Source organism: Bathycoccus prasinos (genome assembly GCF_002220235.1).
Source record: "Bathycoccus prasinos genomic : Chromosome_15".
Lineage (NCBI taxonomy): Eukaryota > Viridiplantae > Chlorophyta > Mamiellophyceae > Mamiellales > Bathycoccaceae > Bathycoccus > Bathycoccus prasinos.
Window position 1 is genome coordinate 414,997 of NC_023994.1, and position 17,591 is coordinate 432,587.

Consider the following 17,591-nt stretch of genomic DNA (forward strand, 5'->3'; position numbering starts at 1 on the left):
CCAAGGCACCGGCGGCGGTGGCGACGGCGACGGGGGAGGCGGAGGAGGATGAGGAGGAGGATTGGGAGGCGGGAACGGCGAAGGAGGCGGGAACGGCGAAGGTGGCGGAGAAGGCACGAGAGACATTATTACGTGTTATTCTCTGTCCGAAGCGTCGAAAGTGGTGGTCGAGGCAAACGAATTTTGAAGATTTTTAAAAGAAGAGTTCAAAAGAGTTCAACTTTGCGGTAAAGAGCGGGACAAGAAAGAGGACACAAAGAGACACTCTACGCGCCGCAAGGAACACACAGATACAGTATACGCATGAGTAGTAGTAGCAGTAGTAGTATTCTTATAAGTATTATAAGTATTAAGCTTCGTCGAGTGCAATTCTCGGACAGATGTTCATGCTTTGCAATTCCTGAAACAACAACTTACACGCGTACGGGACTTTCAACGTGGCGACTTCGGCTTTTATGCCGCAGCTGTGACAACAGTCCCTCCCGCTCGCTTTGTCTCGGTACGCGAGTAAACCGCACGTGACGCAGACTTGCGCGTCGAAGACGTCGGCGGAAATCATGAGACGTTCGAGAACTAACGCGGAAGCGCCGTAGCCGATTAAGCAGTCGCGTTCCATTTCGCCGAGGCGTAAACCGCCTTGGCGGGCGCGACCTTCCGTGGGTTGTCTCGTGAGAACGACGCGTGGACCTCGAGCGCGCGCGTGCATTTTGTCCAGGACCATGTGTTTGAGCTTTTGGTAATAGACTGGACCGGTGAAAATTCTCGCTTGGAGGTATTCGCCGGTGAGACCACAGATTAAGGTTTCCTTACCGTCCGAAGCGTAGCCGGCTTTGAGTAAAGCTTCGCCGATTTCGTCGACGGACTCGTTCTTGTTCGTCGTCCCGGCGGCGGTGGCGGAGGATATGTCGTTGCTGGCAAACGCAGAGGCGTCGCGGAAAGTGCCTTCTTCTGAGGCAGCCTTTCCGGCGAGTAACTCGATGAGTTTACCAACAGTCATCCGCGACGGGAAACCGTGCGGGTTCATCACCAAGTCTGGGCATATGCCGCGTTCGGTGCACGGAAAATCTTCCTGCGGTAAAATGGCACCGACGACGCCTTTTTGACCGTGGCGAGAGGAGAATTTATCGCCAACCTCTGGCCGTCTCGTGTGACGCACCAACGTTTTCACCACGAACTGGTTCTCGTCAGTCACCGTGAGCATGACCTTGTCCACGACGCACTCGTCCACTTCCGGTCCTCGGTAGACTTGCGGAGCTGGACGAAACTCGCGATCGGGGAGTTGATCGGGATTCGTCATCGGGTCTCGAGTGTTTAACGGCATGTGCTTGTTGATGTAAATGTCTTTGTTTCGAATCCTCACCCCAACTTGCGCGTACCCGTCGTCGTCCAACACTCGGTAGTTTTTCATCTTTTTCATCTGAGTTATCGACGGTTTCAACACTTTATCTTGCGTTCGATTGGCGTATTTTTTCATCGTTGCCGAGTATTTCCTAGAGACTTGACATCGACCAAAGCCTCGGTCTAAGGATGCACGGTTTATCACTACCGCATCTTCAATGTCGTAGCCAGTGTTTGATAACACCGCGATGACGGCGTTTTGCCCCGCGCCTAAACGATCGTATTGAATCAACTCGATCGTTTTCGTTGTTACCAGCGGCTTTTGCGCCGAACACAACGTGTACATCAACGTATCCATTCTGTTCAGTTGATTAAACGCTAAATTGCCCATGGCTTGTTTACCCATTGCGCACTGGTACGTGTTTCTTGGACTTTGATTGTGGTGTGGAAACGGAATGATCCCGGCGCAGACGCCTAAAAGCGTAAACGGTTCGATTTCGCAGTGCGTGTGCGCATCGGCGGTTAAATCCTTCTCGTGCAATGCGATGTACGCGTCGTTTTCCTCGTTCACGTCTAAGTATTCCACGTACCCTCTTTTCAAGAAATCGTCAAATACCCACTCTTTGTTTTTCAACGCGTCGAGATGTTTTTGTTTCATTTTCAATCGACCGGTGGTTTCGTCGACGACGATTAAAGGTCGACAGACTCTTCCGCCGTCCGAAGCTATGTGAACGAAACCTTTCGTCACGTGGACAGATACAAACTCGCTAATGCGACCCGACCGACGCAGTTTTCTAAATTTATCCGCGAACTGCTTCGGTTGCGACACGGAACCGAGTATGGAACCGTTCAACAACACCAGCGCGCTGTCCTTCTGGTGCAACTCTTCGCCGGCTAAGTGTTCGAGGAGTTCGCAACCGAGCGCGCGCGCGAGTTTTATCAGAGGCTCTTCGTCGGAATCCGTGGTGACGTGCGTCATGAGCGCTAAATTTTTCACCAACCCGCAACTTTCGCCTTCCGGAGTATCCGAAGGACACAACATCCCCCACTGCGACGGTTGTAACGCTCGAGGACCACTCACTTTACGAGTTTTTTCAAACTGCGAGGTGATTCGAGTCATCATCCCAATCGCGGATATGAAGGACAAACGAGAGAGAACCTGAGTCACGCCTTTACGTTCCATTCGAAATCTTTTGACGGTCCAATTTCCAGTCGATATCGCGTGCTCTAATCCGTTGCTAATAGTATCTTGACGTATGCACTTAACGACGTCAAACTGCTGCGCGCGATTGGCTTTTGATAAAACCGCATCCGCTTGGCGCTTTAAATCCGCGTTTAAACGTTTAAAACAATCTTCAAACAGCAGCGCTAACAATTGCCCGGCTAATTCGAGCCTTTTATTTCCGTAATAATCTTTATCGTCCACTTCCTCGGGATTTAAATTCGCCAACAAAATACGTCGAATCATCACGCACACGTACGCCGATTTCCCTCGAAAATCGTAATCTTCCACCGGGACGTGCGCTAACACAACGCCGGCGAAAATATCTCTAGCTTCGTCCGAACGCGTTCGTCTGTTTATATTGATATGATTCGCGTTGACATTATTTTCTTTCCCTATTGGTGCGCTCCCGTCGTTGTTGCTGTTGTTTTTATTATTCGCGTTCGCTCTGCTATTGGCGTTGTTATTCACTCCCATGGTTGTCGGTTGCCCTGGCGTCGGGCCTTCGCTCGCTTCGACTGCCGCCGCGGCGGCTTTCCCGTCCTTTCCAGCAATCGCAGCCAAACGCCACTGACTGGAGCGAATCCTTTGCCCGCAATATTCCAATGCCTCGCTTTGCGTAAACACGTCCAACGCGGTACACTCTTGTAAACTCGGCGCTAACAAACTCATACACAACGGATCGCTCCCGCCGGCGGCTTTTTGCATCAACTCCTGGTCGCTTTCTAAACCCATTGCTTTTAATGCGATGACTATAGGAATATCCTCTTGGAACGTGTTGTGTTTTAAATACAATTTGCCTCCTTTCTGCACGACATTCGTCTTTGATTTGCGCTCGTGCGTGCTTGAAGTTACGCTGGCGCAAATTAACCCTTTCGCGTCTCGTTCGATAATCACTCTGTTCTTACTCAACTGCTCTTGAATCAAAATCACCTTCTCGACTCCTTTCACGACAAAATACCCTCCAGGATCTAAGGGACACTCGCCTAATCTCGCCAATTCGTCTTCGCCTTTATTCCTCAAACAACACCGAGAACTCCTCAACATCAGCGGAATCTTTCCAATGCACACGTCGTGCGTCGTAATAATATCCTTCCCTTTCGTATACTCCACGTCCACCATCACCGGTGCCGCGTACGTCATATCTCTCAACCTGCACTGTTGCGGCGTGATATCTTGTTTTACCATCCTCTCGTCCACCGTTTGCGGCGACCCGACGGAGACGTTTTTATACCTCAAGTAAAAGTTCGGGTCCGAGTCGCACGTGACTTTGTTGTTCGCCTTGGCGGAGACAATCTTCTTGATCTCCTCGTCGATTAAGTAATCGAACGATTCGATGTGTTGACGAACTAATTTAGTTGTTGTTCCAAAGAGTAGTAGTAAAGAGATTTGTGTTACATGTTGTCAGTATTTTTTGTTCCTCGCATCGAGAGCGAAACCACCCAAGAGGAAGAGAAACGAATAAGACGAAAATTTGTCTCGCACCTAACCCTCTGACTTTGAGAAACGCGGGTAATAACTCGAACTTATCCTTCATCGTTTTGATTGGTTTCGTTCGATCGCCGGAGTATAAACACTCTAAAGTATTGTTATTATTGTTTCCATATTCTGATGCTCCTCTTCTTCTTCCTCCTCCTTTGTCTTCTTCTTTGTCTTCGGCGGCGGCGGAATGTTTCCCCATCGGAGCGAAACTCTTTTAACGCTCTTCTTCTTCTTCTCTGCTGCGTTTATAATAATAAAATCAAAAAACGAACGACAACGACAACAACTATAACGAAGCTCTCTTCTTCTTTGTCTACTCCGTTAAAGAATGTACATTCCACGCGCAAGACAAACACGCGTTGTTGACAGTTGTAAAAGAAAAAATGAGGAATTTTTACATCAGAGAGAGAGAAGAAGTGAGAGTAGAAAAATTAAAAAATACTACCATGCGTTCAACATCAAAAAGAGTCATCAACAAAACGTTTCAGTCCATGGCGTCTAACAACACTCCTCCAGCAGTTTTAGTCGTAGGCTCCTCGTTTTCGTTTTGAAAATCTGATATATCCTCTACTCTTCCTCCTTTTCGAGTAGTATTTTGTTGGAGAAGTTTCTGACTGTCCTTCGCCATATCTCTTTTCAACGCGTCGAGCTTCGCCTTCTCTCTTCTTTGATCGGGAGGTAAGAGAGGGAGGATGGGTTTACCGAGTTTTTCGGCCTTAGTTAAACCGTCGTCGCCGGAGGCACCTATCATGGCGTGGTCGGTATCTTCCTCTTCGGAGTAATCAGAGTCGTCGTTTTGTTGGTTCTCGAGTAACTTTTTCTTCTTCGCTTCGGATACGCGCAACGCTTGGACTTCTTCCCAGGAGAGTTGGGGCGTTTTGTACGTCTCGAGAAACTTTTCGCCTTTTTCATCGAGAACTTGCAGAAATTCTTCGGTTTGGCCTCGGATTGCTTGCGGGTGTTGTAACAATAAATCGAGTTCGGCGCCGTCCAAGGATAACAGTTTATCCAATACGCATTGAGGTAGTTCCGGGTAATACTCTTTGATGCGGTCTTTCATCCACTCGTAATAGTAGAAATATTTCGGTTTCGGGCGCATGTATTCCGGGACTTCGTTTTCCCACTTATCTTTGTCCAAAAAGGTTAAAGCGAAGACAGAGCCCTTTCGTAACGCAGCTTTGACTGGATCGGTTAATCGAGCTTGCATTTTGTCCGAGTACGATTGGTAGATTTGGATGGCGCGAGCGCGCGTCGTCGAGAAAGACATAGAGGAGGAAGGCGTCTTCTCGTTATCTTCTTCTTCTTCTTTCTCTTTCAACGACAACGCTTCTTCGGTTTCCAACGCGCGTTTGGCAAAAAGTGCGCACGCAACTTGACTCTCGACGACCAAGTTATCGTTTTCGTGTCCTATACCTTCTTCGCCGCCTTGCGCGATTTCCGTTCGCGTGATGTTTTCTTCGACGAGTAAACGGTCGCAACACAAAGCGCGTTCGTAATGAAAAGCGCCGCCGAACGCGATGACGTCTTTGCACATGTACGTGGCCGCTTTGACGTCTTTTGCGGCTTGTATGACATTATCGGCGCGTAAATACGCTCTAGCGCGAATGCCGGACAAAAATCCACGCGCGATTGATTTTCGTTTGCTCTTCGTAAACTTCGCAGAAGTTGATGAGTTTAGTTGGAATACGGAGGATTCGACCCCGTTGCGTAAAGATGTAAACTTTAACCACTCGTCTCGCACGCGTTTCTCTTCACCCACCGAGTATTCAAGCAGTAACGAGCTGACACGTTTCTTCGACATCCTCGCGCTTTCCGGACGAATCAACGTTAATCCCTTCCCATCTCGCGAAAATGTCAACGGATTTGGCGTTTCGGCGTCAAAGATGCGCCGGGCGTAATCGTCGCAAATGAACTTGATGGAAACTTGATCTCGAGCGACGAGTGCTGCGAGAGCCTCGGAGAGGTGATTCGTGTTTTTATTGCTGTTCTCTTTCTTCGGGGACGCGACTTCTAACGCGTTTAAATACAACTCGCATGCGCCATCGAAGTCCTTTCTCTTCTCGGACGCTTTCGCGCACCGAAAATACGCCTTGCGCAATCGAAACCGTAATTCGTCGAGTATAGATCTTTCCGCCCCGTTCTGCTCTTCTTTCTGCAACGTGCCTTTTAATATACTTTTAGCCATATCTGCGTCGTTGAAAGACTCTTCAAAATGCTCTAAAGAGTACGCGCAAATCGATCGATTTAATAAAACTCTCGACGCTTCGATCGGATCGATCGGGTACGACGAAGTCGAAGTCGAGCGGCTCGTCGTAAACAAGAGCTGTTCCAAATACGCTTTCGCTTTCGTGTACGAGTCGAACGCTTCCGAGTGATTAGACGTCTGTGCAAAAAATAGATTACGTGGGGGGGCATTACATTTAAAAAAAAACAAAACGTACTCGAAACTGCCCGTCTCCAATCCTCTTCCATCTATGCACTTCTTCCTCTGCACGCTTTCCTCCTCCCTTTTGTTGTTGTTGTTGTTGTTCTTGTTCTTGTTGCTTCATCATCGTCGTCGTCGTCGCTTTTGAGGAGAGCAGAAGAAAAAAAAATGAGATGTGATGTCTTTTTTTTTTAATGAAAAACCAAAAAGCGTTACGAAAAAAAGGCAGTTCTCGCGACAAAAAAAGCTCAATCTGCTTCTTCAGAAAAAATGGGAAAGCGCTCGGACGCCTACCAAGACTGCCGCGAAAGAAAGTCGGGTCGCAGTCGACGACGATAGAAAGAAGAAGAAGATAAAGATGATAAAAAAACGAGCGCACATCGCGTCCACGATCTTAGGCTTGGATTATGAAGAAGATAAAGAAGAGGGAAAGGTGTACTATTTAAACGCAGACGCGAAAGATAAAATCGATTTCCGAGCGTACGTGGCGCAGATTCGAGACTTTTTGTTGGGAAACTTTAACGTTTTCTCTTCGACTTCTTCGAGGACTACACTCGAAGAGAGCATCGACGAAGGTAAAGGAGGAGGAGAAAAGAAGAATTCAAAGAAGAAAAGAGCGAACGTGGCGTTAGCGATGCGATGCAACCAATCGTTTCTGGCGCACTTCCTCGCTGTATCTGAAATCCCCTCGGTAGACTTTACGGTTTTATTGAACAGTCGATGGTCCTCGGAAGAGGCGCGAGCGGCTATGGAACACTGCGAATGCGAGATGCTCATCGCGGATGAGTTTCATCTGAACATTTGGAGCGAGTTTGACGGCAGTATGGATGTGAGTGAGCGTTTAACGGTGTTGAAAGCGAGACCGTTTTACTCGTGCGACCGCGGGTTTCGCGAACGGCACGACATCGCGATGAAGAAGAGTTGGTTTCAAAAAGAGGACGAGAGGAAGAGGAAAGAAACTGAAAACGCGACGGATGTGATTGGGGAGTTGTTTGGGAAGGTTTTAGAGCTCGTGAAAGGTACGACGAGTGGTGAAAAGGATGAGGAAAAGGATGAAAGCGGTGGGAGGGATGATGAAGACGAGGAGGAGGTGCGCGGATCGTTTACGCTGGAAGATGTCAACGTGGTTGAGCATTACACGGAAGAAGAACAAGAAGAAATAGAAGAAGGTGGGAATAAGGAAATCATCAAACGTATGGTGCGAGCAGAATACCGGGATATTCGAAACAATTGTTGCCTCGTGTTCACCAGCGGTACGAGCGGATTCGCCCCGAAAGCAGCGATCCTTTCGCATTCCAACCTTGCCGCCGCGATCGACTCGAAATTGTACGATGAAAACGGCCCTCAATACGATAGCGAGGACGTTTATCTGCACTGCGCGCCACTTTACCACGTCGGTGGTCTCATCAGTGGACTCGCCGCAATAAAAGCAGACGCGAGGCACGTCTTCCTCGAGTCTTTCGACGCTCGATCGTTCTTACAAGCCATAGTGACTGCAGAAGTCACCGCGTTCATCGCCGTACCGACCATGTTGCGCAAGCTCGAACGCATGTGCAAAGATGCACACTTGATTCCCCGGCCGACGACAATTTCTTCCACGGTTCAAAGCAACCCTTCGACGTTTAATTCTGTCAAGAAAATCCTCGTTGGCGGGGGTCCCATGCATGAAAAAGACGTCGCGTTTGCGAGAAAGATCTTTCCAAACGCCAAAATCATCTCGACGTACGGCATGACCGAAGCGACGTCGTCGATTGCATACGCTGATTTGACGGATATTGAGATGACACCTCTAGGTAGCAGGACGGCTTCGGCCTCCGACATGTCTTTAGGAGACAACTGGGTGGTCACTGCAAACTCAAACGTTAATCAAGGTAAAATCATCGAAGGTCTGTCCGTGAAAATCGATCGTTTAGGCCAGGAAAATGAAATCTTGATACGAGGCGAAACGGTGTCAAAAGGGTACTACAACACACCCGTAGCTCATTCGTTACACGTCGACGATAAATACAACAACAACGGGTACTTTCGAACTGGTGATATCGGAGAAGTCTCCAAAGATTCCAACACCGTTCGCATCCTTGGTCGATTATCCAATGCAATCAAAACTGGCGGAGAAAACGTCTCGTGCTTGGAAGTCGAACAAGTTGTCGAGAAGCACGAATTGGTGCAAGAATCTGTCGTATATGGCGTACCGGATGACGTGTGGGGCGAAATTGTAACCTGTGCTGTGCGACTGAAACCCGACGTCGAGTGGGCGCAACCGACGGAAAACCTCAACAACCCCGACGCGTGGGAGTTTATGAAATACGCCGAGGAACATATGGACGACCACATGGACGGCCAGCTTTCATCGTTGAAAAAAGTCAACGGGGAAATGTTGCGTCACTGGTGCCTGAAAAAGCAACTGGCGAGGTTTAAAGTGCCTAAACAGTGGGTAGTCGTGGAGAATGAGTTTCCTCGAAATAGCGGCGGTAAAATAGATTTGAGCCAACTTAGAAGAGAGATCACGGTCGGCCGACCGTCCCGTTAGATGAAAGAATTAAAGATAGTACGGTAGATGCGCGCATGTAAATCAATAACGAAGCTAAATATAAATATATACAATACACGAATAAATAGTCTGAACAGCGTCCTAAATGTAGTAATAATTCTCAAGCGTCGTTCGGAACCACTTCGTGACCGGGACCCCATTCAAAAACTCTCGCTTCAAACTTGGCATCCGCTTCCGAAGGTAGTTCAACAACTTTCGGAGCTTCTTGTTCTCCTTCGATGACCGGCGCCGTAGCTAACGATGGCGTATCTTCTCCCACGTCGCTAATGATATCTCCACTATTACTATTCCCATCACTCTCTTCTTGTTCCTTCAACTCCTCTTTCGCCTCCTCCAACTCCTTCTCGATTTCTTGTACTTGCTCTTCCTTTGCCTCTTGGAGTTCCTCTCGGAGTTCCTTGACTTCGGGCGAAAGAATCTCTGGTGTGACTACTGCCGCTTCAGGTTGCTGTTGCTGCTGTTCAACGATACCTTCAGCGGCAACGACCGTATCTTGCGCTAACAAGCGATCGAGCGAAACCGTTTTCGCGCAACAATCCATAACGCCCGGCGTTATTTCCTTCAACGGTTGGCACGCAGGATCTGGATTACAATCGAGAGGCACGGCGAGCACTTTTGGTTTTGGAACTTCTTCTTCAGTCGCCGGTTGCTGTTCTCTCTGCACCTCTAATCCCGGCTGCGGAACAACAACAGCTTCTTGTTGTTGTTCTTGATGCATCGCGACAGGTACGGCGAGCACTTCCACCGGTCTGTGTTCTACATGCGCATCGAGTCGCACGTGAATCGCTCGCTCTTCCTCCGTGCAGCATCCAATGCCAGCTACAGGAACGCCCGCGATGCACGGCTTCGCCGGATTGCAGTTTGGTCTCGTGTTCGCAAAGGCGGGATGTACTTCTTCCGTGACTGGGTTGCCGACTTGCTCTTCTTTGGAGTGGCAGTTGTCCACACCTGGCGTCGGCACGCCCGGGACGCAATCTTCCTCCATCGCCAAGACTGGCTCGACCGAGATGACTTCGTCGACGCGGTCGCCTTGGAAGCCTTGTTGTTGTTGTTTTTGTTGTTCGGGTTGTACTTCTGCGTGTTCCGTTTTTTCTATTTGTTGTTGTTGTTGTTGTTGTTCTATTTGTTGTTGTTGTTGTTGTTGTTGTTCGGGTTCGACGAAATGAAACGCCTCGTCGCCTTTCAACCGGTAACATTTCCCGCTCAACTCGTCGCACGTCTTCTCCATAAACCGTTGCCACTCGCCAATATGAATTTCATCTGCGTGACCCGGTGTCGTGGTCAACGAGTATTGGAACGAACCAACTTTCTTCCCAAACAAAACCGCGGTTTCCATGCCAGTTCCGTCGTGAAATTCCTCGACCGAGTGCGACCCGTCCGCGCAGTACCCTTGCACTTTCGCTCGCGGATGGTTCGGCGAAGGCCCAGCTTTCAAGACATTACACAACGAGCCTTTCATATCCTCGGAAACTTCGCGAACCAAATTTCTGAACGCTAACGGCCACGAGTTTGGATCTTGGTATCGCCACGCGTGCATTTGGTTGTACGCGTCGTCGTTCGTCGCGACGAGGCGCAACTTCTCCGCCAAACTTTCCGGCGTCGGGTAGTCTCTCAAATCGATGATTGCATCTTTGCTCGGAATGTACTCTTCGATGCCATCCCAACCAAAATAGACCGGAATGGACCCTCGCGCTAACGCTCCCCACATTTTCTCGGTGATGTAATCCGGACATTGAATGCCGTTTTCCACGGAGAAGTAAAACATAAACGGCGCCAAGTACGCGTTTTGCGCCTTGGGCGACCCGCCTCGTCCGGGATCCCCGTCCGGTTTCTCAAAGTTGTTCGCACATCCCCCAATGCTAGACACTGGAAACACTTTACTGATCTCGTTCAAAACGCCCGCTCGGCTCGGCATACAATCCAATCCTAAATACGCCACCGACGGCACTCGCTCCTCCCTCGGAATCTGAAACGATTGAAAGTTACCAATCAACTGTTCCACGGACGGCCCAAACCCGTACCACACCGCGTTCTCTTTCATCGCAAACGTCGCCATGTAATCCATATTCGCGATCGATCTCGGATCGGCCAACTCTTTCCCGAAATGGTTCGCCGCTTCGTGCGCGTAATAAAAATCCACCTGGTTCGGGTTCGCCTTCGGCGGCGGTTTGAACACTTTGATTTCGTCTCCTTTCGTCTTCGGATCGATGTACCTATTCCCCCACAAAAACGCGCCTTGATTAAACACTCTCACGTCGCAATCTGCAAACCCTCCAGGTTTACTCGCCGTATCCGCATCCACAATCTCCCCGAAGCACAACCCGGGTTCCGTCAGCGTCTGCGCGTTGTCCACGTACACGACGTCCCACGATTCGATCCCGCCCATCAAACACATCTTAAACTTCCCTTCGTTTTCCTCGTTTATCCCTTTTATTGGTTTGTGAAACCAACTCGCGTCTGCGCCAATTTGGTCGTGTAAATCCCCTTGGTATTCTGACGCTCGTTCCGGGAACGTTTGCACGTTGAACAGGTTGTCTCGTTTCAAGGCAGAAATGACCGGATCTCCCGAATTTGCGTTGGACTCTTTGAATATTTCGTGGAGGTTTCTCATCGTTAACGGACTCGCGCCGAGAGAAGAGAAGGACGAAAGTTTCGACTTTTTTGAAATCGCCCCGACGAAACACGACGCGATGATGATGGTTGCAAACACAATGATGAAGAAGCGTCGTTTCTCTCGCACTTTTCGTCCATCACGTAACGCAGCAGCGAAAGAGATGGAATCTTCATCTTTCTTTTTCTTCTGTGATGTTACTAATAATGGTTGTCGTTGCGGATCATCGGGCACATCACCCGTCGTCGTCGTACCCCTCGTCGTCGTCGTCGTCATCACTCACTTTGGATGCCTCCTTGAGACGACGATGAGGTGTTCGTTTGTGTCCTGCGCGCGCGTCTTGCAAATGCAGATGTTCTTCCTTGGAAAAGCCGCGTCCCCTCTTGTCTTTAGTTTAGGGTTTTTTTGTGTTTAGGGTTTATAAAATCTGCGGACCGAAGCGCGTTTAAGAAGAAGACAAAGAAGAAGAAGACAGAGAAGAAGAAGTTAAAGTTAAAGAAGAAGAAGAAGAAGAAGAAGAAGAAGAGTAGTCGTTTTAGTGCGTGTGTGTGTGTGTTATTATCTTTTTCTTTCTCTCTCTTTTCTCTACTATTACAAAAAAGGCAACAGAGAAGTAGCGAGTCGTCAGAGAACAGCACCCGCTTTTGAAGCTTTCGCCGCCGCGAGAAACGCGTGTTCTCTCTCTCTGACTCTCTCCTCGTATCAGTCTTTATCTCTCTCTCTCTCTCTCTTTTAAAATATTTGATGTGATTATATAGTAAATGTAAAGCGCGGACTCTCCTCCGCGCGCTCTTCCTTCGACCCCTCCTCATTAATTTGACTCTGCATCGTCGTAAGTTTCTCAACTTATCCATAAACTTACTTTGTCGTATTTTACGAACAATTTTTAAGAGTTCATGTCATCGCCTAACCCATCCGCCGGGGCAATCTTCGCCACCGCCATAAACTTATCGTTGGAATACTTCTTGTACACCGCGCTCAAATTCGCCGTCGGTGCCGCTCTTTGTAATCTCGACACCGCGTCAGCGCACTCCAAAATATCGCTCTCGGCGTACCTCGTGTGGATCTTCATGTTCGCGTCCCATCTCCCTTTGTTCAAGCACCTCATCGCCACGTACACGCAACTCGCGGCTAACATAGAGTTGGAAAACTTCAAAGCTCCGTAATCCACCAACGCGCACTCTACCAAAAAGTTGGACAGTAATTGCATTTGCTTGTCCGCTCCGGCAGCCTTGAAAAATCTGCTCAAGAAATGAAACGGCGTCGGCACGGTCAAATGAAACCCGAGCTCGGACAACATGTCCTTTTCCATCTCAATAATTTGCTCTCTCGTGTACGCCTTGTCGGAGATGTACACGAAGTCTCTCACTTCCGGCGCCCAAATCTCTTCGTACTTGGATGCCAACAACATCGCCGTCACGCCAACCAATTGCAAATTCTTCCTCGACACCACCTTCTTCTCCAAAAATCGATCGATCAAGTTGTGCGTCAAAAACAACGTCTCCGGCATCAACTTAAACTTCAAGTGCACCTCAACCAACCAATCGACTAAAATCGCGCGCATTTTATGGTTGATATCCGTTTGCGACCTCATGTAATTGCAACTCACTCGGGTCAACGGTTCCACTCGAAACCAATAGTTGAACATATCGTTCACGAACTCCGTCACCGCCAACGGGTTTTGCTTATCCAAAGCGTCGATATCTCTCACTTCTCTCAACTCTTTGTTGGTCAAGTTTTGCGAGTACGTTTGCAACGGATCGTGCTTCGCCAACCGAGAGGATCCACCGAGCTTATTCTCTCTTCCGTCCACTTCCGGGTCGGTGTTGTTGTTGTTATGTCTAGTGTGAGCGCTTTTGTTCCCTCCTCCGGATGATTTCGCCATGGAAACGTCGGGGCCATTATTTTCAGAGGAACTTTGAATCGGCGCTTTCGGCGTGCGACCAGATCTGGTTCGGATGTATCCGTGTTGCTGAACCTCTCTGCGTTGTTTTGATGAGTTTAATAAAACGTAATAAAAATACAAGTAGAAAGAAGAATGTGTAAGTTGTGCGCACTTTTGAAAATCTTGGCACCCCTTCCCCCTTAAAACTAAAGGGGAAAGACTGAGAAAAAAAAACCATCGCGTCTCATCTCTCTCTCTCTCGAGATGATGATGATTTAAGAATAAAAACAACGAAAGCTTCTTTACGCGCTTTGACGACGAAACACAATTCTCTCTGACGTACCCTTTCTTCACCGCATCTTTGTTATTATTTCCTCCTCTCAAGTTTCCGTTGATTTCACCGAGCGCTTGGCGCCTCGTCGTCGGGCGATGATGATGATCCATCTTTTCTTTCTCTCGTGTCCGTTTAAGGTTCGCCTTTGAGAAAAGGGGACGGAAACTTGAGACTTTCGTATCTAAATCTATATCAGAGTAGTAGTAGTGTTCGAAGATGACGAGAACAGAGAGTATTTGCAAAACGCGTGATTAAACGCGCAGTATCAATACTCGAGAGAGACGACGAGATGTGTCCCTTCTCTTTCTCTCTCGAAGACTCTCGAAGACGTGGTGACAGAGAAACAGAGCGCTCAAAATGTGATGATTTTTTGTCTCGTTGGAAAAGTGAGAAAAGTGAGAAAAAAAAAATTTTGAGCAAATTTCATCTCTGGTTTTTTGGTCTGTCTGTTCCCCTCCTCGCACTACTCTTTATTTACGCGCAACAATAATGAAACAGAATAATAATGAAACAAGAACGAAACAAGAGTAAGAACGATGAGAGAGTATTTATTTTGTGTGTGTGTGTGTGTGTGTGTGTGTGCAGAAATAGCGCTACTTACTCTTTTCACAAACAAGGAATTCTTCGCTTTTCTCGTTTTGCGCGAATTTCTAAGAATCTCGCATCATCATCAGAATCTCGCCAAGAGGCGAACGAGCGCGATTCGCGCTAAACTCAAAGCGGAATCTTCGAAACGTTTTGGATCCTGTAAAGCGATTTTTTCCACGTCGATGGCGTCTTTGATAGATGGAGATAAGGTTGCAGAGAGAGGCGCTGAAGTGGTGAATTCATCATCGTCGACGTTGATGTTGTTGTCGTTCGCAAAATTGGATCGAGAAGAGGCGGAACTTTCGAGCTTCTCGAGGACGGCGAAGATCGCGCCTCTGAGGCGAGCGATGCGCGCGGAGGCGTTCTTTCCTCCTCCTCCTCCACCTCCTCCTCCGGAGACGTCATTTCCATCACTCGCAAGGGTAGGTGAACTCACGTACTCGCCCTCGAAGAGTGGAATCGCATCGCAAATCAACTCTGGCCACGCGTATCGAGGCGAGCAGTTTTCACCAAGTTGGCGCAAAAGCGCCTCGTAACACGAGAGGACGCACTCTAAATTTTCGTCACTGACATCCTCGTCGTTTTTGTTCTTATTCTTCTCTTTTAACTCTTGCAAAGACATGCAATACTTCGCTCGAGCGTGAATAAACGACGCCGAACTGCCTTCTTTGCGGTCGCGTCCGCCTCTCGTGGACCGGAGCGCGTCGGAAACTTTCGAGATGAACTCGACGCCCCGAGGGTACGAGTACGCATCCGCGTCGTTCGCGCTCGAAGAAGAAGGCAAATTGAGCGTGAGGAACTTGGTATTTCTCAGTAACCGAGAACACACGCGTTCGATTGCTTTCTCATCTTTTGCCGCGTCGAAGTGCTCAAAGACTTGGAACAAGTTTTGTAAACCGTAATCGATGTTCCTCTTTGCGCCTTTGCGGTGGGCATCTTCGTCTTTTTCTTCTAAGAATCTCTCGGCGAGGACGCGATTGCAATTTTTCCGATGGAATTCATTCAATCCTCTCTCCGCGCACAACCGCTCGAATTCATACACCGCTTCCGAATCTCTCAAACCGAGCATCCCGAACGAATTCGTCAACATCGTTTCGACGATTTTTTTCCCTCTTCGAGGACAGAGAAAGGTCAAGTAATCCGCCGCGAGCGCTCGAGTTTCTACGCCAGAGGTAAGCATAGAACTGACTGCTTCTAACGCGTAGTATTCCACAAACGCGTCTTCGCTACTGTTTGATTCGTGCGTGATATCGTCTCTGTGGTAGTGTTTATCATCGCCGCTGCTAATCATCGTCATTGCGGTCGCGTTGTTCAACGTCGTCGTCGCGTTGCGCAAAAGCAAAGCAGTTAGACAAACGAAGAACGAATCCGCAAATCGAGAAATGGTGGAGAATGCCATCAACCCATCGTCGTCAAATACCGCGCTCATGAAAGCGACACTTTCCGGCGTTAAGAATCTCGCATTGCTCGTCTTTGCCGACTTTCGCTCTAAACATTGGTCCCAGATTTTCTTTGTCGTTTGCAAATTCCTCGCCGTCGCGTTAGGCGATTTGTGTAAAGACATCGCGACGAATAACTCTAAAGAATTACTCGTGGATAAAGACAATTCCGCGTCGTCGCCGAGTAAGATTTTCAACACCGAACGCGCGCCATCTGCGGTTGGACCCCAACACTTTGCCCAGTTTTCTTCCAGCTCGCGGTCGTTTTGAGGTTGCAACAAATCGTAACACTGCGTTTTCCACCGATCGCGATGGGCTTTAAATTGCGAGTGCGTGTACGCAATCATCCGTTCGCCGTACTTGCTATTTTTCATACGCTGTATTTCTAAAAGTTCTTCATCGTCGTTTCCCGCGTCCATCATTTGACCACCGTTCATATCGTCGTCGTCGTTGTCCTCATCAGCGAAAACCAAAACCGGTCGCGTTTGGATGAGGGCAATCAACGCTTCTAGGATTTCAATCTGCGGTCTCACCGCTTGGCTACGCAAACGCCATTCCGCCCACGCAGAGTGCGCGTACAACACGTTCACGCAATCATCGGTCCATCCTACGGCTAACATGGCGAGAATACACGGCCAATACGATTTACACTCTTCAATCCGCGCCGGCGGAACGCCACCGTACCCGCCGCTACTTTCGTTGTTAAAGGCATCCTTCTTCTCAAACACGGAGAGATGCGCGAATCGTTCGTGCTCAATTGAACCGCTTTTGATGTTACTATATCTATTATCATCGTCGTTGAATACACTCAAGAAATCCGCCGCCTCGGCGTCCAACGGCTGAAACGCCTCGGAATACTCGCGAAACCATCGCGTCAAGTTCTCTCTGCAACCGCTCAAACTGGACGGGAAATCCTCGCCCGCGTTCTCCACGAACTGCGTGGTTAACAAAGACCACAAAGCGGATTTCTTCCTCGCTTCGTAATGCTCCAATCGCGAGTGCTGTCGACGTCTCCACACCCTCTCGTCGTCGGCGCTAAAGTCGTCGTCTTCCGTCGCCAACGAAACCGAACGCACCATTTCTTCATCCAACTCCTTCTCGATTTCACGAAATACCTCGATCGCTTTCGAGCTAAATTCTCGCGCGGCTTCTAACCGAAAATCAGACCCGCCGTCCATCGTTTTCTCGCCATCGCCGCCTGCTCCGACCGAGGCAGACGCGCTCGCCAAACGAATCTTTTGTACCAAATCTTTCACCAAAGGTTCAAACTGCGCGATCTCTCGCTTGTTTTTCGAGGATAAATGCGACCAAGACGTGGACTTCGTTTTGATGTCTTCTGAATCGTTTTTGTCGTCTAAATCGTCTTTTAAGCTTTCTTCGTCTTTGTGCATCATCTCGTCCTCGGGTTCTAAATCGTCGTTTCCATTTTTGTGACCAAGAAGAACCCGTTCGTTTCGAACGAGAATTTCGTTTCCGGTTCCCCAAACGAAGAATGTTTTCGACGACGAAAATGATGATGATTGTTTAGACGACGACTGTGTTGAGGATTGTGTCGAGGAAGACAGTCTCGCCAAAACGCGCAGGCCGTCCTCGGGGTCTTCCTCCGTCATACTTTTCGTTTCAACCACCACCACCACCCTTTATCTGTTGTTTTGTGTGTACTAAGAAAGAGAGGAGAGACAATCAACAATGGAGATTGTAGAGCAAAAATTTTGA

The 17,591-nt window shown here is 48.6% G+C and overlaps 7 protein-coding genes across 7 annotated transcripts; 1 reads left to right on the plus strand and 6 right to left on the minus strand.

The window, feature by feature from the left end:
* Nucleotides 1-349: 349 nt before the first annotated feature.
* Nucleotides 350-4,241, minus strand: Bathy15g02180 (DNA-directed RNA polymerase III subunit RPC2; the record flags this gene model as incomplete). Its single annotated transcript, XM_007508840.1, has 2 exons — nt 350-3,909; nt 4,046-4,241. 2 exons carry the CDS (start codon nt 4,239-4,241, stop codon nt 350-352), a joined length of 3,756 nt encoding a protein of 1,251 aa, XP_007508902.1.
* Nucleotides 4,242-4,526: 285 nt separating this feature from the next.
* Bathy15g02190 (predicted protein) lies at nt 4,527-6,227 on the minus strand (the record flags this gene model as incomplete). Its single annotated transcript, XM_007508915.1, has 1 exon — nt 4,527-6,227. One exon carries the CDS (start codon nt 6,225-6,227, stop codon nt 4,527-4,529), a length of 1,701 nt encoding a protein of 566 aa, XP_007508977.1.
* Nucleotides 6,228-6,645: 418 nt separating this feature from the next.
* On the plus strand, nt 6,646-8,997 carry Bathy15g02200 (AMP-dependent synthetase and ligase; the record flags this gene model as incomplete). The annotated part of the gene is made up of 1 exon (XM_007508704.1): nt 6,646-8,997. The coding sequence occupies one exon, from the start codon at nt 6,646-6,648 to the stop codon at nt 8,995-8,997; it is 2,352 nt and encodes a 783-aa protein (XP_007508766.1).
* A 121-nt stretch (nt 8,998-9,118) lies between these two features.
* Nucleotides 9,119-11,905, minus strand: Bathy15g02210 (predicted protein; the record flags this gene model as incomplete). The annotated part of the gene is made up of 1 exon (XM_007508946.1): nt 9,119-11,905. One exon carries the CDS (start codon nt 11,903-11,905, stop codon nt 9,119-9,121), a length of 2,787 nt encoding a protein of 928 aa, XP_007509008.1.
* Nucleotides 11,906-12,018: 113 nt separating this feature from the next.
* On the minus strand, nt 12,019-12,441 carry Bathy15g02220 (unknown protein; the record flags this gene model as incomplete). Its single annotated transcript, XM_007508853.1, has 1 exon — nt 12,019-12,441. The coding sequence occupies one exon, from the start codon at nt 12,439-12,441 to the stop codon at nt 12,019-12,021; it is 423 nt and encodes a 140-aa protein (XP_007508915.1).
* A 74-nt stretch (nt 12,442-12,515) lies between these two features.
* Nucleotides 12,516-13,958, minus strand: Bathy15g02230 (predicted protein; the record flags this gene model as incomplete). Its single annotated transcript, XM_007508880.1, has 2 exons — nt 12,516-13,611; nt 13,858-13,958. The coding sequence occupies 2 exons, from the start codon at nt 13,956-13,958 to the stop codon at nt 12,516-12,518; spliced, it is 1,197 nt and encodes a 398-aa protein (XP_007508942.1).
* Nucleotides 13,959-14,518: 560 nt separating this feature from the next.
* Nucleotides 14,519-17,485, minus strand: Bathy15g02240 (predicted protein; the record flags this gene model as incomplete). The annotated part of the gene is made up of 1 exon (XM_007508939.1): nt 14,519-17,485. One exon carries the CDS (start codon nt 17,483-17,485, stop codon nt 14,519-14,521), a length of 2,967 nt encoding a protein of 988 aa, XP_007509001.1.
* Between the last annotated feature and the right edge of the window lie 106 nt (nt 17,486-17,591).